Source organism: Syngnathus leptorhynchus, chromosome 8 (genome assembly GCF_054491065.1).
Source record: "Syngnathus leptorhynchus isolate UIUO chromosome 8, UIUO_Slep, whole genome shotgun sequence".
Lineage (NCBI taxonomy): Eukaryota > Metazoa > Chordata > Actinopteri > Syngnathiformes > Syngnathidae > Syngnathus > Syngnathus leptorhynchus.
This window is the reverse complement of record NC_141202.1, coordinates 3,804,939-3,818,601: the sequence shown is the minus strand read 5'-3', so window position 1 is coordinate 3,818,601 and position 13,663 is coordinate 3,804,939. Positions and strand designations below refer to the sequence as shown.

At 41.3% G+C, this 13,663-nt stretch overlaps 3 protein-coding genes across 3 annotated transcripts; all 3 read right to left on the bottom strand.

Moving 5' to 3' along the window:
• Nucleotides 1–262: 262 nt before the first annotated feature.
• Nucleotides 263–3,864, bottom strand: smpd5 (sphingomyelin phosphodiesterase 5). The gene is made up of 8 exons (XM_085917993.1): nucleotides 3,715–3,864; nucleotides 1,660–2,748; nucleotides 1,514–1,589; nucleotides 1,306–1,446; nucleotides 1,128–1,217; nucleotides 985–1,048; nucleotides 749–908; nucleotides 263–657 (listed from the first exon to the last, which is right to left on the bottom strand). The coding sequence occupies exons 2-8, from the start codon at nucleotides 2,692–2,694 to the stop codon at nucleotides 565–567; spliced, it is 1,659 nt and encodes a 552-aa protein (XP_085774119.1). The 5' UTR covers nucleotides 2,695–2,748; nucleotides 3,715–3,864; the 3' UTR covers nucleotides 263–564.
• A 155-nt stretch (nucleotides 3,865–4,019) lies between these two features.
• On the bottom strand, nucleotides 4,020–6,395 carry grinab (glutamate receptor, ionotropic, N-methyl D-aspartate-associated protein 1b (glutamate binding)). Its single transcript, XM_085917994.1, has 6 exons — nucleotides 5,962–6,395; nucleotides 5,777–5,892; nucleotides 5,214–5,414; nucleotides 4,894–5,022; nucleotides 4,670–4,813; nucleotides 4,020–4,556 (listed from the first exon to the last, which is right to left on the bottom strand). Exons 1-6 carry the CDS (start codon nucleotides 6,257–6,259, stop codon nucleotides 4,404–4,406), a joined length of 1,041 nt encoding a protein of 346 aa, XP_085774120.1. The 5' UTR covers nucleotides 6,260–6,395; the 3' UTR covers nucleotides 4,020–4,403.
• Nucleotides 6,396–6,620: 225 nt separating this feature from the next.
• Nucleotides 6,621–12,983, bottom strand: rbm24b (RNA binding motif protein 24b). The gene is made up of 4 exons (XM_085919116.1): nucleotides 12,380–12,983; nucleotides 11,692–11,815; nucleotides 11,229–11,283; nucleotides 6,621–8,295 (listed from the first exon to the last, which is right to left on the bottom strand). Exons 1-4 carry the CDS (start codon nucleotides 12,545–12,547, stop codon nucleotides 7,932–7,934), a joined length of 711 nt encoding a protein of 236 aa, XP_085775242.1. The 5' UTR covers nucleotides 12,548–12,983; the 3' UTR covers nucleotides 6,621–7,931.
• Between the last annotated feature and the right edge of the window lie 680 nt (nucleotides 12,984–13,663).

Sequence of the window (13,663 nt, the reverse complement as noted above, 5' to 3'; positions counted from 1 at the left end):
ATTAAGGGCACAGAATGAATTGTTAGAATAAAAATAAAATATAAAAATACATATAACGCAAGGTATGTTTAAAAAAAAAAAAAAAAACAACTTTCTGTTTCACTTCTGAAGTCTCAACACCAGGTGACGTTGAAATGTAACAAATGGAAACCAGATTTTCTGGTCATCCTGGCTGTAACAGAAATGGTTACAGAAAATGTTCTGGAATTAGATTAGAGGGAAAAAAGTGGGTCACAGTGTCAAGAGGGAAAAAGCAAACGCATTTATAAACAATAATTATTGTTTATTTCTGCACAGAATTCCTGCAATGAAATAAAAACTATGTATTTTAAAAAATCCAGAAGAAGCCTTAATGTGCAGTATTGAATACTAAAGTATTCAGAGAAGCCGATACTAACACCACCTGAGATATTTTTGATATTTCTAGTGTATCAGCATTCCATCTTAAAATTGAAATACACCATGTAAACATAAGATTATTATGGCTATACAGCAATGTACTTTTGGTACATTTTGTTCCCTTTCTCTGAAAAAAAATTTTTTAGCGCTAACTTTTTAACAAAGTCAAGTGTCCATTCGGACATTCAGTCTCAAGCCCACAGGAATATGGTCTGTCAAGCCAGCCAGCTGGGTAATAAATGATACCTCTTCCACTTCCTAAAAGAAGAGAAAAAAAATCAATTTTATACATCAACAATGTACAAGCATATGATATCATATCAAAGGATCATTAATAGTGTTTACATACGGTTTGGCAGTGCTTGGAAATGGACTCTTCCCGAAATAGGATATAATCAATCCTCCGTCCAATCCACGGCTGGTCAATTTCGGGGTAAACCAATGGTGAGCCAGCGGCGGGCACGGGAGGGCAGATGTAACGCTTTCTCAGCATGTCATTTTCCAACGTTCTGCATACAGACACAAAAATTATTTTCTTGGCATGATTTCATTTCTGTTGATATTCAGAGGATTTCCACGTTTTACTTTTGCAGCTTTTCTGGGCTGTTTACAGCATCGTCATACAATGTCGGCTGCTCGAGCAGAGTTCCTGTAACGCAGAAACGACCGTTTATATTATTTTTTGATCATCAAACGACACATGACGTATTTTGGCCAAACGTACGCACCGATGACCCAGGGCTTCTCTTTCCCTGGCCCTGCTCTGCAAGGGTCTTTGTATTCCTCAAAGAGACTGTGATTTTGTTCCAAGGTGTCATCTAACAGACGAGAGAGAACAAGGTTGATATTAAAGTGGATAAATTGGGGAGGGGGGGCAAATGGCACTGGCGGAAGAGTAAAACACACCGGGTGAGCAGTTGTCAAAGTTGAAGTCTCCACAGAGCACATCAAAAAGCACTTCTTCATCCGGCTGCCTATTGGCTGCTTGGAATTCACCGATCCACTTGGTGACCATGTTCAGCTGCTCACAGCGGATCGCTCCTTCACCTTGTTTAAAAAGTCAGTCGTGTTTACATTTCAATTTCCTCAGACTCGTCTGGAAATCTTTCTTTACCTTCTGGTGCATGAAGATGGATACAGTTGAAATAACCAACCAGTTTCGTCTGCTTCGGATTTTTCCCGAGGAACACCTGGGGGGAAAAAAAAAAAATTGATTTTGTTGAATCGATTTGTGGGCCTGATGGAGTCGTTAAAACAAACCTTAGTGGAAAGGAGGCCCTTGGCAGCCAGCGCGTCTTCACCTTTACTGTTGGGAAAGCAGTGGTACTCGGCGTCCACGATGGGGAATCGACTGGCCAGGAAGAGGCCGCTGTTGAAGAACTTAAAAGAGGAACAGCTGCACGGGGGTTGGCAGGCGTACCCCCCGATGTCGTACAGTATGTGCGCAAATAAAGGACTCAGCGCGCGTTTGAGTTTCTGCGCGGCCCTTTTATCAAACACTTCTTCTAAACAGAGAATGTCCACATGGGCGGGAAACATGGTGGACACTTCCCACGGCACTTCGCCCGGTTGGCCGAGTCCCTGAGAGAGCAAAGGATTCTGCCGGTTGGAGTTCTGGTTGGAGTTGTGCTGGATGATATCATGGGAGGGTTCGATTGTGTCATCACAGGGGACGTAAACCACGTCGTTGTTGAGATTCGGGATTGAGGCCTGTCTGTCTGTCGCGCCGTACGTCGAGGCGTTCGATGTGGGAAGTATACTGTTGGAAGAGCTAAGAGGACCGGAGTTGCTGGGAGAGTCGATAACGATACGGATATTGGGTCGGCCCACGCCCCGAGCGATACACTCGCCGATAGCAGCCGCTCTTTTCTGGGTGTGTCCCAGATTGTTGAAGCGAGCCAGACTGTCAGGCAAGAGACACAAGTTGGCCGAGGCGAAGACGAACGACCCCTTCCCCTCAAGTTCCAACCCCGTGTGAGTCTCACTCTGGAGCGACGCCGACTCTCGGTGGTAGCAGAAGGGTCTGCGGCACGCTTGCAGCGGGGCCCACAGTAGGAAGCCCAGCAAGGCCACGGGAGCGGTCACCACAAAGAGTACGAAGAACACGATGGAGCCGAAGACGACTTTGAGGGGGTAGAGGTAGCACGTGTCCTCTCGTCTCCGCTCGAGGGTGGTCAGCTTGCACACGGCGATGAGGCGGTCGAGGAACCAGAAACATGGCAGAATCAACACCCAGCCCGCCGCGTGGGTGACTCCAGCACATCGATTAGAGAATGGGGATGTCTGCAGGGCCATGGTGCAAAGCTCACCGGACTAAATTCAGGTGTCGCTGCATCCCTCCACTGAACACTAAAGAGAAGAAAAAAAAAATACATGTTATGACACGGCTTTAGGATAGAATGTGGTATTACAAGATGAGCCATGGCCGTGCTCACTGACCTTTTCGATAAAACAACGTGCATCATGCTGCCCTACATTATTTATTATTTTGCCATGTTGCATTTTCGAATGCAGGATGCAAACTCCACACAGAAAAGCTGGAGTATTCATTTGAATTTCAAAATGAAACTGTGCAAGATAAGACAAAAAAAAAAGGTGGGCGCCAAGAGACAAAATATACAAAATGACTCATGCATTTATTGACATTTAAATTTATTTAGTAACCTACTATATTGTGCGTCATAAAAACGTGCCAGGAAAAGATAACGTCTTACTTCAACAGTATTACAACGCCTGTAATGGATTTCAAATGAGTCAGCAGAATCCAGGGCGGGCGGAACATTCAAACAACCAGGAAGTTGCATATTGACAGTCATCGGTTGAAAGTAGCTTTCGCTCATGTTGCTGTCCTTTTATTTTCTGTATCACATTCTGCTTTATGACTGGCGATTCAAACTTTTCTTTCGTACTCGTTATACTTCCGACATTTCTTCATCCTTCAGGTGTGTACTCCAGTCATCGCTCTTGTGTAGGTATGCTAAGCTAACATTGTTGTTAACACAATAAAATCAAAATACACTGTTAGATATTGCGGGTATGATGTACGATGACGTGTGTTCAAGTTTCCCGATATAATCCCGATATAATGTGCGAATGTATGTCATGTATGCAGTGATGGTTAGCCTTGACGGCTAACTCAAGACATTCCTACCTTTCGGCAAGAAAACTAGAGCGGACCATTTCGACAGCACGACAAGTTGGAGTAAATCTAACTACTCATTTGTGTGATATTTCAAGTCTTGTATTGGCGTATTCAATAATAAACTTTACGTTTTAAGTAAACGAAGGAGTGATTTCATGAAGTAAAATACTTACCACGTAGTCCCTCATTATGGACCGAGTTTTGCCGATCCGTAATGACGTCACACGGGTGGTTTAAACCCATGTCACGTGATCTCACCTGTGGCCACGTGATGAACATACCTGATCCAGGCAAGGTTGACATTGAGCAACACAGAAACTGACTTTCTTAAGGTGGCAAAGTTATGTAGCTCTGTTTAAGGCAAAATAAAGGCATGTTTTTGTTTCACCTTTGTCACTAAAGGCAAATTGTTGACAAATTGTGATAAGAAATGAATTGTGGTCAAAGTACAAGGTGTAAACTGAACCGCACTACAGTTCAAACAAAGTTTTTCAGGAACACCGCATTAGTGGGTTTGGACAATAATAGTTTATATCTTCATCTGCTATGAAATTATCCATTTTGTTTTTTGGGGGAAAAACGTGCAAATATGATCAATTGGTTAAATGTATGACAACTTTTTGCACAAACTGTGATGTACTTAAAGGTTTAATGAGGACAAATATTACAATCTACATAAACTTTCAGAATAGTATCCCCACTGAATAACATTTAGATTTTTATAAAAGACAAGGTGAAGAAAAAAAAGACAATTTACCACTATGATTTGCAACAAAAACAAAAGTGACAAGAAGATCTCACATCCACCAACACAATCAGCAAAAAGGGCACTCTGATGTCATTTTCTTCCACTTTCTGTGGCTCAGTTGCCCCTGGCCCTTCCCACAATGGTGAGAATGTAGAGAAAGATATTGATGACGTCCATATACAGATTGAGTGCTGCAAAGACATATTCTTCAGGATGCAGGGACAGCTTCTTGTTGCCAAGCAGTAGCTGGGTGTCCACTGCTAAAAACTGGAACAAATGAAAGAACTCTTTCGAAATGCAACTACAAAAGCATTTGTATGACATGAAATGGAAACAACTCATAAGAAATTTCAAAATGGACGTGTGTGAGAATGACTTACACAGGTGAAAAGCAAGGCTCCCAATCCAGCATAGAATATGTGCAGGACCTTGTTCTGCATGATGATGCATAGCAGCCCGAAGAGGATAAGGACAACCAAGCAGACAAACATCACACCATAACAGGAAGTGAAGTCATACTTGGTCTGTGGAGGGATGACAAGCATGGCATTTATAAGTCATGCTGCTCCTCAACTTTGTTGCGCTGCATGTGTCAAATAGAAACCTGGAGAGAGAAGATGACCACTGTGAAGCAGACCACCGCTGTGATACCCAATGCTATGACCACTACGTCCGTTTCATGAAAGCTGGCAATCATTCCCACCATATACGAAAGGCTCAGGGTCAGGATGGACTGAAAACAAGACAATTATGAGAGTGAGAATGATAAAAAATAAATAAATAAACTGAAATAAAGGAAATGCACTAATGCACACAACTGCTTCTTATTGGGATGCACAACCTTGACATAATTTGCATTGTAGAATTTGGTTCAAAAACAAAACATGTATTTAGAATAAACCAAAAAAGTAAAATTTTGCTTACTAATGCAATCAGGTTCCATGGATGCTTCCTGCGGAGGTCTCCAAAGCAGCTGATGGCGCACACGCTCGCAAAGAATATGACGTAGGCCACGATGTATGGCCAGAAGTTCGCTCTGGCGAACAGTTTGATTTCGACTACGAAGGTGAAAACCATCACGAAGCTGAACGTAACTGCCAATTGAGCAGTTAGCACCAAGAACACCTGCAGGGTGAATGCAGCAACACATTTTTTGGGTTATATGAAGTACATTCATTGTGTCAGATTGCCCTTATTCAGGTTTGTGTTTTGACCACAGGGGGGCAGTATAATACAATCATAAAGACACAAACAACGACGACTCTCACAACTAAGCAACCCAGTAAACTGCAGTAATATTATTTGGTGGTGGTTGTTTTTTTTTTGCACAGGTTAAAGAATATATCACATTATTGTGACTATTGTCAGATTACATGTGCTTTGGCTTCATTAAGGATGGGTGACATTGTATTAGGCCACTGATAATAATGTATCTATTGATTAAAAAAATTGAAACATTTGTTTCACTGTAACATTTCTCACCGTACCTTCCGAATGAAAGCTCTTCTTATAGTTTTGTTATCCAGTCCGAAACTTAAATCTTCGTTATCATCAAATGATGGCGGGTCCTCCACACTGTGGTAAGCATCACCTGAAGGATCAGCTACCAACAAGAAGATACAAATAATCATTCATGTACAGTCGGAAATGAAACACACACACGGTTTCTTACCGCATATATCGTCGTGAAAGCCGTAGGAAGGTGGCGAATACGGCGAGGATGTTTTATTGCTCATACCGAAAGCCCCAGGTACCCCAGGCCCAAAAGCAGCCGGTGAAGGTAGAGGGACACCGCCGGGAGAGCCCACGAACTTGTTCGGGCCTGACGTGGTATCAGCATACGACGGCGGAGGTAGAGGGACACCGCCGGGAGAGTCCACGAAAATGTTCGGGCCTGACGCAGTATCCTCATACGACGGCGGAGGTATTTCATCGTCCAGCCGAGTGTATGCAGTTTTATCCGTGGCCATTTTAAGATGCAACTAGTTGTTGAGTCGACGTTCCGTTTGTATGTATGTTTACGAATTACACAAGGACAGTAAAGACAGGCGCTGTGCAGGAGTGTCAGTGACAACAGTGGGTGACGTCACGATCACGTGATTTTCTCACTTCCGGGTCGCGTAATTATTTCATCATCATCTACGATAAAGCGTATTATTTTTAAAATTGGGCGTGATAATTGAAATACTATAAATAGCCTCCTGTTGCAGTAAAATAACTCATATTTCCTCATTAGGCATAGTCTTGAGAGCACTTTTATTTTTCTTCATACAAAATATTACATGAATTCAGAGCCTATTAGAAAAAATAGAACAGAAAAATGAACATTTTGTTGGTAGATTTCCCTTTATTTCACATAAAAATTTCCAGATGTGCTGTTTTTTTTATGCATTGTAAAATGCAAGGCAAAATACCTTTGCACTTTACATTCAGTGTCAAGATGAAATCAGATGTTTCAAGTTCATAAGATTCCTTATCAAAGTGGTCAAGTATAGATATATATATATATATAAAAAAAAGCAACATTAAATAGTTTATATGACAAACATAAATCCACAAAAGTTATTGCTACTGTTCCACTCGTCTTTTGTTCTTTATACAAACTGTAGGCTTTAAACATTCACGGCATGCTCTTCATGAACGTTGCAGTGGACCTAACTAAAAAGCAAACACAAAAATACTTTATTATTTGTAAGCTTCCATAATAAATACATAAATAGCATAATTTAAAAGGCACATTCGGAAAGAAAATTTAAGATTCACAAACACCTTTTTTGTTTTTTGCTGAGCTTGCTTGATGTGCAATTCATGAGTGAGGGAACTAAGTGCCCTCTCCTCCATCTTGATTATTGAAATGAATTTTTTGGTTAAACCTAAAAATGCACTACAAATTTCAGAGGTGAACTCAATTTGACCTTTTTGAATATTTTGACGTCGCAGAAGTCCCGCAGTGCAATCAACGTTTCAGTCCTTTTTTGCACAACCTGCTGCTCTGACAAACTGAATGGCAAAATACACAACGGGTGCTTGATGCATGACCATTTCGAGTATTCCAGCCTGACTCATTTGCAAGCTGCTAACAAAACTGACACTTAACTCAATGCCCTGTTGAGAACCTCCTGTTTGCAGTCTCGTACTGCTGATCATGTATTGATTCAAGTCATGCATTAAAAATTGTACATTTGTGGTTCATCTTAAAATTTCGCCCAGAAGCCCAATATCCCTACGTTTTTTTTTTTTTTTTTAATGTACATACTTAAGGGAAAACGGTCTGCATAGATTCAGCTAATACAAATCCTGAAAAATGCACCATGAGTGACTCGCTCATATTTCTATACACGTTTTGGTATATAGTGTTGGGGAAGACACTTCATCATAAGACCTGAATGCGCTAGGAAACACTTAGAGAATATATATATATATACAAAAATGAATCATGAAGTTCAGTTAGTCTGCTTTAGTTAATCTTTTTTTTTTGTCGATGTATAAATATTAAATAATGAAAAAAAAAAATACTGATCTAATTTGAATAAAACACAGCATTTGTTTGCACGTCCTGTGATTTTCTTCACTTTTTCAAGTTAAAAGCTTGTGCGGATGACCCTCAATGTACAGTAACATCTCAACCACGTCATTTTCTTTTCACTGCATACGATCCGTCTGCAGCTGCTGAGGCTGGTACTGGCTGAAGGCGGCGGCGGCCGCCGCCGCACCCGGGGTGGCGGCGGCGGCCAGCGGCTGCTGGAGCGTGTAGCCGTAGCCGGCTGTGGTCATGTAGCCTGTCGGGGCCGGGGAGGCCGCGTAGGGATACTGCTCATAGGCGGCGGCAGCTGCCGCGGCAGCGGTGGCAGCTGCCGCCGAATACTGAGCATAAGCGGCTCCAGTGTAGTCGAGGTATGGCGAGGTAGCTGCGGCAGCTGTCGCCGTGGCACTTGAGGGTTGAACATGAGGGATCACCATACTGGGCTGGACAAAGGCCTGAGGGTAGACATAGTGAGCTGGGATCCTGTGGGACAAAAAAAGGCAATGATGTCAAAGGTAAGCCGTTGCAGGCGCCACAAATACGTCAATCCAGTCCTCAAAAATAAAAAAAAAAACACAGCAAATCCATTCATTAACAACTGGGGGGGGGAAAAATCCCTATCGAGATAAGAAAAGTTAAGAAAGCAGCAAAAACCACAAGCGCAATAAAAGCACCTGAATCTTAAAACGTCTTAAAACCCGGCGCCGCAACCTGGCCATAAAATGCGAGCCGACCGCACGACACCACGTCAAGAAATGAAGTGGACGTGGTGGTGGCCACACGTCAACAGCACACGTACAAGCATGCCCAAACGTGTTAGGATCCTTCAACACAAACAAAATCAATCAACTGCAAACAAGTCCACTTCACTGATTGGGAAACTGAAGAAATGGTAGGGGCGAAGCTACCTTCTGGAGAGTTGCAACGGTTTGAACGATTGAGCAGTGGAAGCCCTTCTAAAACCTTCAAATGTACTAATAAACACAACATAGCGTCATTTTTCGGACTATAAGGTCCTGTTTTGGGAAATTTCCATATACTGTATACAATGGGAAACAAACCAGTACAGCAAATGAGTCAAACTAGATTCGACTTCAATTTGACGTCCATACCTGAGTAAAAGGCACACTTTCAATGTTAGAGAAAATTAAAGGATTGTAAATGTGCCTTACAGTCCAAAAAATGTAATCAGATGCACCAAAAATGCAAAAATAACAAGTATTAAAATGATCTCATCATAGAATTAAAAACAAAAAAAATAGAAAACATTTGTTTCAGACATTAAACCTTTAAAAGAGCCCTCTTACATTACAACTTATTTGAGCTTTGCTTTTTTTTTTTTTCTCCTTTTGTTTTATGACTTCATCTATAAATGACTTGAACCATCTGTGCAATTTGTAAATTAAATGTGGCAAAAAAAAGTTCAGCCATTCTTAAGTATCCCATACTATGTCATTTCTTTTTGGTCAACTTTATAAAAACTTGTGTGCTTTTCACTTTACTCAAGTGATAAAAGTGGAGCAAGTCAGTCAGAAAAATATATTGAAGAGCAGGTGTGAAAGGGTTATATCTGTCCTTCTTGTGGACATACAAGAGCCCCCCCCCCCCCAAATGTACACATGCCAAGTTGATTGACAGGAGAGGCTGGAGGCAAGGCTATTTTTGCCGCCCTTGTCATGTCCAAAGGACACGCTGATCTCTTTTTCATGGCGGGGCACTCATCAAATGAGGCGACTTGGACGTCTCGCATCGCACGGCTTACACAAAATATCAGATTGGGAAATAATCATCTGGCTATTCTTAGTTTTGACAAACCACCTTGACATTTATATGCCGGGGGGGTAAAAAAATGGCGGTTGTTTTTCTGTATTTTGTGGATGTTTTTTTTTTTTTACATTCATGCCATTGTCACAAAGTTCACTTTCCTTGTTGAAGGTTAGGAAATAAGAAAAGTCTCTTCTTTTACAGTAGTTGTCAAAAGTTTGGAAACAACATTATGTAGAAACTTTAATGGAATTATTTGGTCAACACCCAAAAAAAAGTGAACTAAAACAAAATATAGTTTATAATCTAGATTCTTCAAAGTAAGGCAGGCGCCTTTTGCCCTGATTGGTTTTGATTGTAGTTTAGTTCTTATATTCAGAAGGATTTTTTTATATTGGTTTCGTTATACTACTTCTGATGAGAAAATGACTTTGACCGTCAGTTTTCACAAATGTGGCCCTCGACCGTGACTATGTTTTAATCGGACTGCTTTCGCAAAGAAGCCCGTCCTTGCTTTGATGCATATTTTACAGTTATTCCAGTCAAGTGGGCAGCTAAATAAAGGTGCTTTGTAAGTCGCCAGGACGCATGGATAATCTGCAGCGTGGCACCAAAAGGCTTCCACCTGTTGTCCACAGCTGAGCAGCGAAGCCTATGCTATGCATTATTAACAGGGTTTTGTTTTTTTTCCATCCGAATTTGAGAGGCCGCGGAGATCGTCGTAGGAGACAGCTGCTGCCCGTGAGGCGCGCACAGATCTCGTGTCTGCAGCCCGTAACATTTGTCTATTGACCCAGAGGTCTCCAGTTGGCGGAGTTATTTTCTGCCCGGCATTGTAGGCGTACAACCCAACTCAAAGCGATGGGTTAATTGAAAGGAAACCAAACTCCCGCATGCAGGCCGAGTGTTTGTTTTGTTGCAGGGAATCCGAAAATTGTCTCATCAGAATCCTTTTGTGTCCGTTCACAACAAAACATGAACGTCTTAATGTCAACGTCAAGAAGAAAAAAAAAAAAAAAACTCAAAGGAGGCAGAATAAACAGCAGGCTACACTCAGCACAAAGAATTAAAAATTCAACACCGCGTTCGTAGTTACACCGTCCTAGCAAAAACTCAAATCGTGAACAAAAAATAAACTCCCCAGCCCCAAATAGAAATGAGCACACAAGTTAAGCTGAACACCACATCATACTGAAAACAAGGCACACACCAATCTATGTGCTATGAAAACCAACCCAAAAAAAATAATAAAAACACCAAAAATTAAAATAAAAAGACACCCATGCATCTAATCACCATTTTCAGCTCGTTTGTGTATGTTTACAGGTAACACTTTAGCGCTCTGCCCAATAGTAGACTCAGCTATTCCTCAAATCATCATCTGCTATTTTAACCGTTATCGAGCCTGTCAGATCAGAGAGAGACACAAACATGAAGTCAATCCGGCAGTTGGCTAAAGAGGGGGGGAGGGGGGCGGGGGGGAACACATGTTCAATTCCGTCACAGTGATTGCCGAGAGGAGCGCTCATCATCGCTCACATGTCCTCATTCAACGGGGTTTAAACAGGTGATAATCAATACAAATGGCATGATAAAGTGACAATCCTGTTTTTGTTTTGGGGAAGGGGGGGGGCATAGGTTGTGCAACATACCCATAAGGCCTTTGGATGAATGCTGGGTGGATCTGAGGCATGCCAAATGCAAAGCCTAGAAAAGGCACAAAAAAAGTTAAATATGAGCGCTATAAAAAAACGAACAATAAAAATGACAACACAATAAGGAAAAGGTGGAAAATTCCCTTTGAGTGACATTTTTAATATATTAATAATTAAGCAAAAAAAATAAGCATTTCTAACTCGCTTCACTGGAAAAATAATTCTTTAAAAAAGAGACAATTCAAGTATTTTTGTTGGCATTTTTTTTTTTACACTGCCACCTGTAAAGTGTCAATAGAAAACTGTTTTCATCTCCACTTTATACATAGGAGGACAACAGTTCTAGTTTACAGGATTTTTGTTGTTTTTGTTGACATTTCCTGTTTTGTAGCTTTACGATGATATTGAGTGAGTATCCAAATAAATAGCCCTCCTGGAATGAACAATGAGCACCTCTCACCTGGCTGTATGACCCTGGGCTTGGCTCCAAGGTAGGCCAGGTTCACATTGGCCTTTCTGCCATCTATAATGGGGTTGGGGTCTTTGCAGGCTCGATCAGCAGAAGCCCGGTCTGCCATGGTCACCTGTAGGAAGACAATGAATGATAATTCAAAACAATAACCACGCATTTCTATAAATAATGATTAAACCAGTTGATCCCAAAACCGAAGGACGGTACTTAATAAATTGGGTTTTCAATCTCCACAGATGATTCAATGGGAGGAAAAAAAACAAGATATGGAAACAATTTTGAGTGCAGACATTTTTTTTCTTTGTGCTGACATCAACATACATTGACATATCTTTTCTAATATTTTTTTCTTTTAAAAAAACATCAAAATAAATAAACCTGTGTTTTGGAATTAAAGAGTTCTGCTGTCAGTAGGCCTAATGCAGAGAACTTTTTAAGTTTGGTTTGACTCTTAGTCTCAATACAGTATTCTCCAGAGCTGTAAGTGACAGATTAAAAATATATACATATTTGTATTTATTTTGACTTAAGAGTAACTTTGCCACTTCTGCTTGGTGCTCCCAATTAACTTGACACATGGACACATGTCAACAGGTCACATATTGGCAGCAACTGAGCTAAAGCACATGCTAAAGCAACATTAACACCAACTTTTTTTTTTTAAGTGCACACTTACAAATCCATAACCTCTGGACTTCCCCGTCTGTCGGTCTGTGATGACCACAGCTTCTTCAATGTCCCCGAAGACCTCGAAGTACTTCCTGAGACTCGAGTCGGTGGTATGGTAAGGTAGACCTCCCACGAAGATCTTAGTGAAGGTGGTGTCTTTCTGAGCCGAATGCATATCTTATGGAGTTAATTGACTTAGATAAGTTACAAAATAAACTAGATGGAAAAAGGCACTTGGGAGAGCTAAGAAAAAAAAACGTCTGAGTGGAGGCAGAGTGTGTGCAGAGTGTGGCTTAGACAGGACAAGTCCTCCTGTCGCTAGCGAGGAGGAGGAGAAGGAGGAGGAGGAAGAAGACACCTGTTAGTTTGTTGCCCACTTGTCAAAGTATGCGACACGTCGAAATAATTCCACCCAAGAGCCAAGCATCACGCTACAAGTGCCCCACCGCTAGAAGTACCCCACCGGAGGCCAAAGTGTGTAAAAAGTGCCCCAAATAAAATGAACGTAAAATGTACTCTTGTTTATTACATTGTGGGATTTTGTAGCGTTGAAGTGAGGTGGTACTTGTGTGCTGAGCGCCCCCTGTTGGTTGGAGGTGGTAGAGGTGGTTTTCCTCCTCTGGATAAGGAGCACTGCCAAAGTGTGTTTTGTGTGGTTAGGGGTGACGTCGACTCACCTGTGTACGTTCTCTACTTTAATCTACAGGTAAGAAGAGACGTCATGGTGATTTAGGAGGTTTATTAAAGTCAGCTACAGAGGACAAACACAGCCATATTGGCCATCAGGTAGACCTACACACAGCAGGGAAAATAACTTCATGTTAATCACAATTAGACATTGTCCTCCATTTTTTTTTTAAATAATAATTTCAGGTAATTGTATTATTTGATTCCCAAAAGTATTTTTCATAATGTCTGTGCAAGGCCCACTCGCTGCTGGGCTTCCAGCAGTGACCACAGGCGTATGAGAGGTATTTAGAAAACAGAATATGATCTCTATATAAGTAGGATAATTCCAGATCTCAGTATGATGCAGTAAATTAATACCCAATACCACAGCCAATAAAATATTGGCATTGTTTGTGTTTTTCCTCCCAGTTTTTTGTATTGGATCTCATTAGTGGAAGTGGAGCTTAATGTTGCGGTTCAATGAGCACAATTGCCCCCCCCCCCCCATGGAAATGTGACTCCTTCTCCCAAACACACTCCTGTTACACATTTACACACTCAATATGTACTCATTTAACATTTGTCTAATTTATTTGGATCTATTACCATGACACAGTGTCTA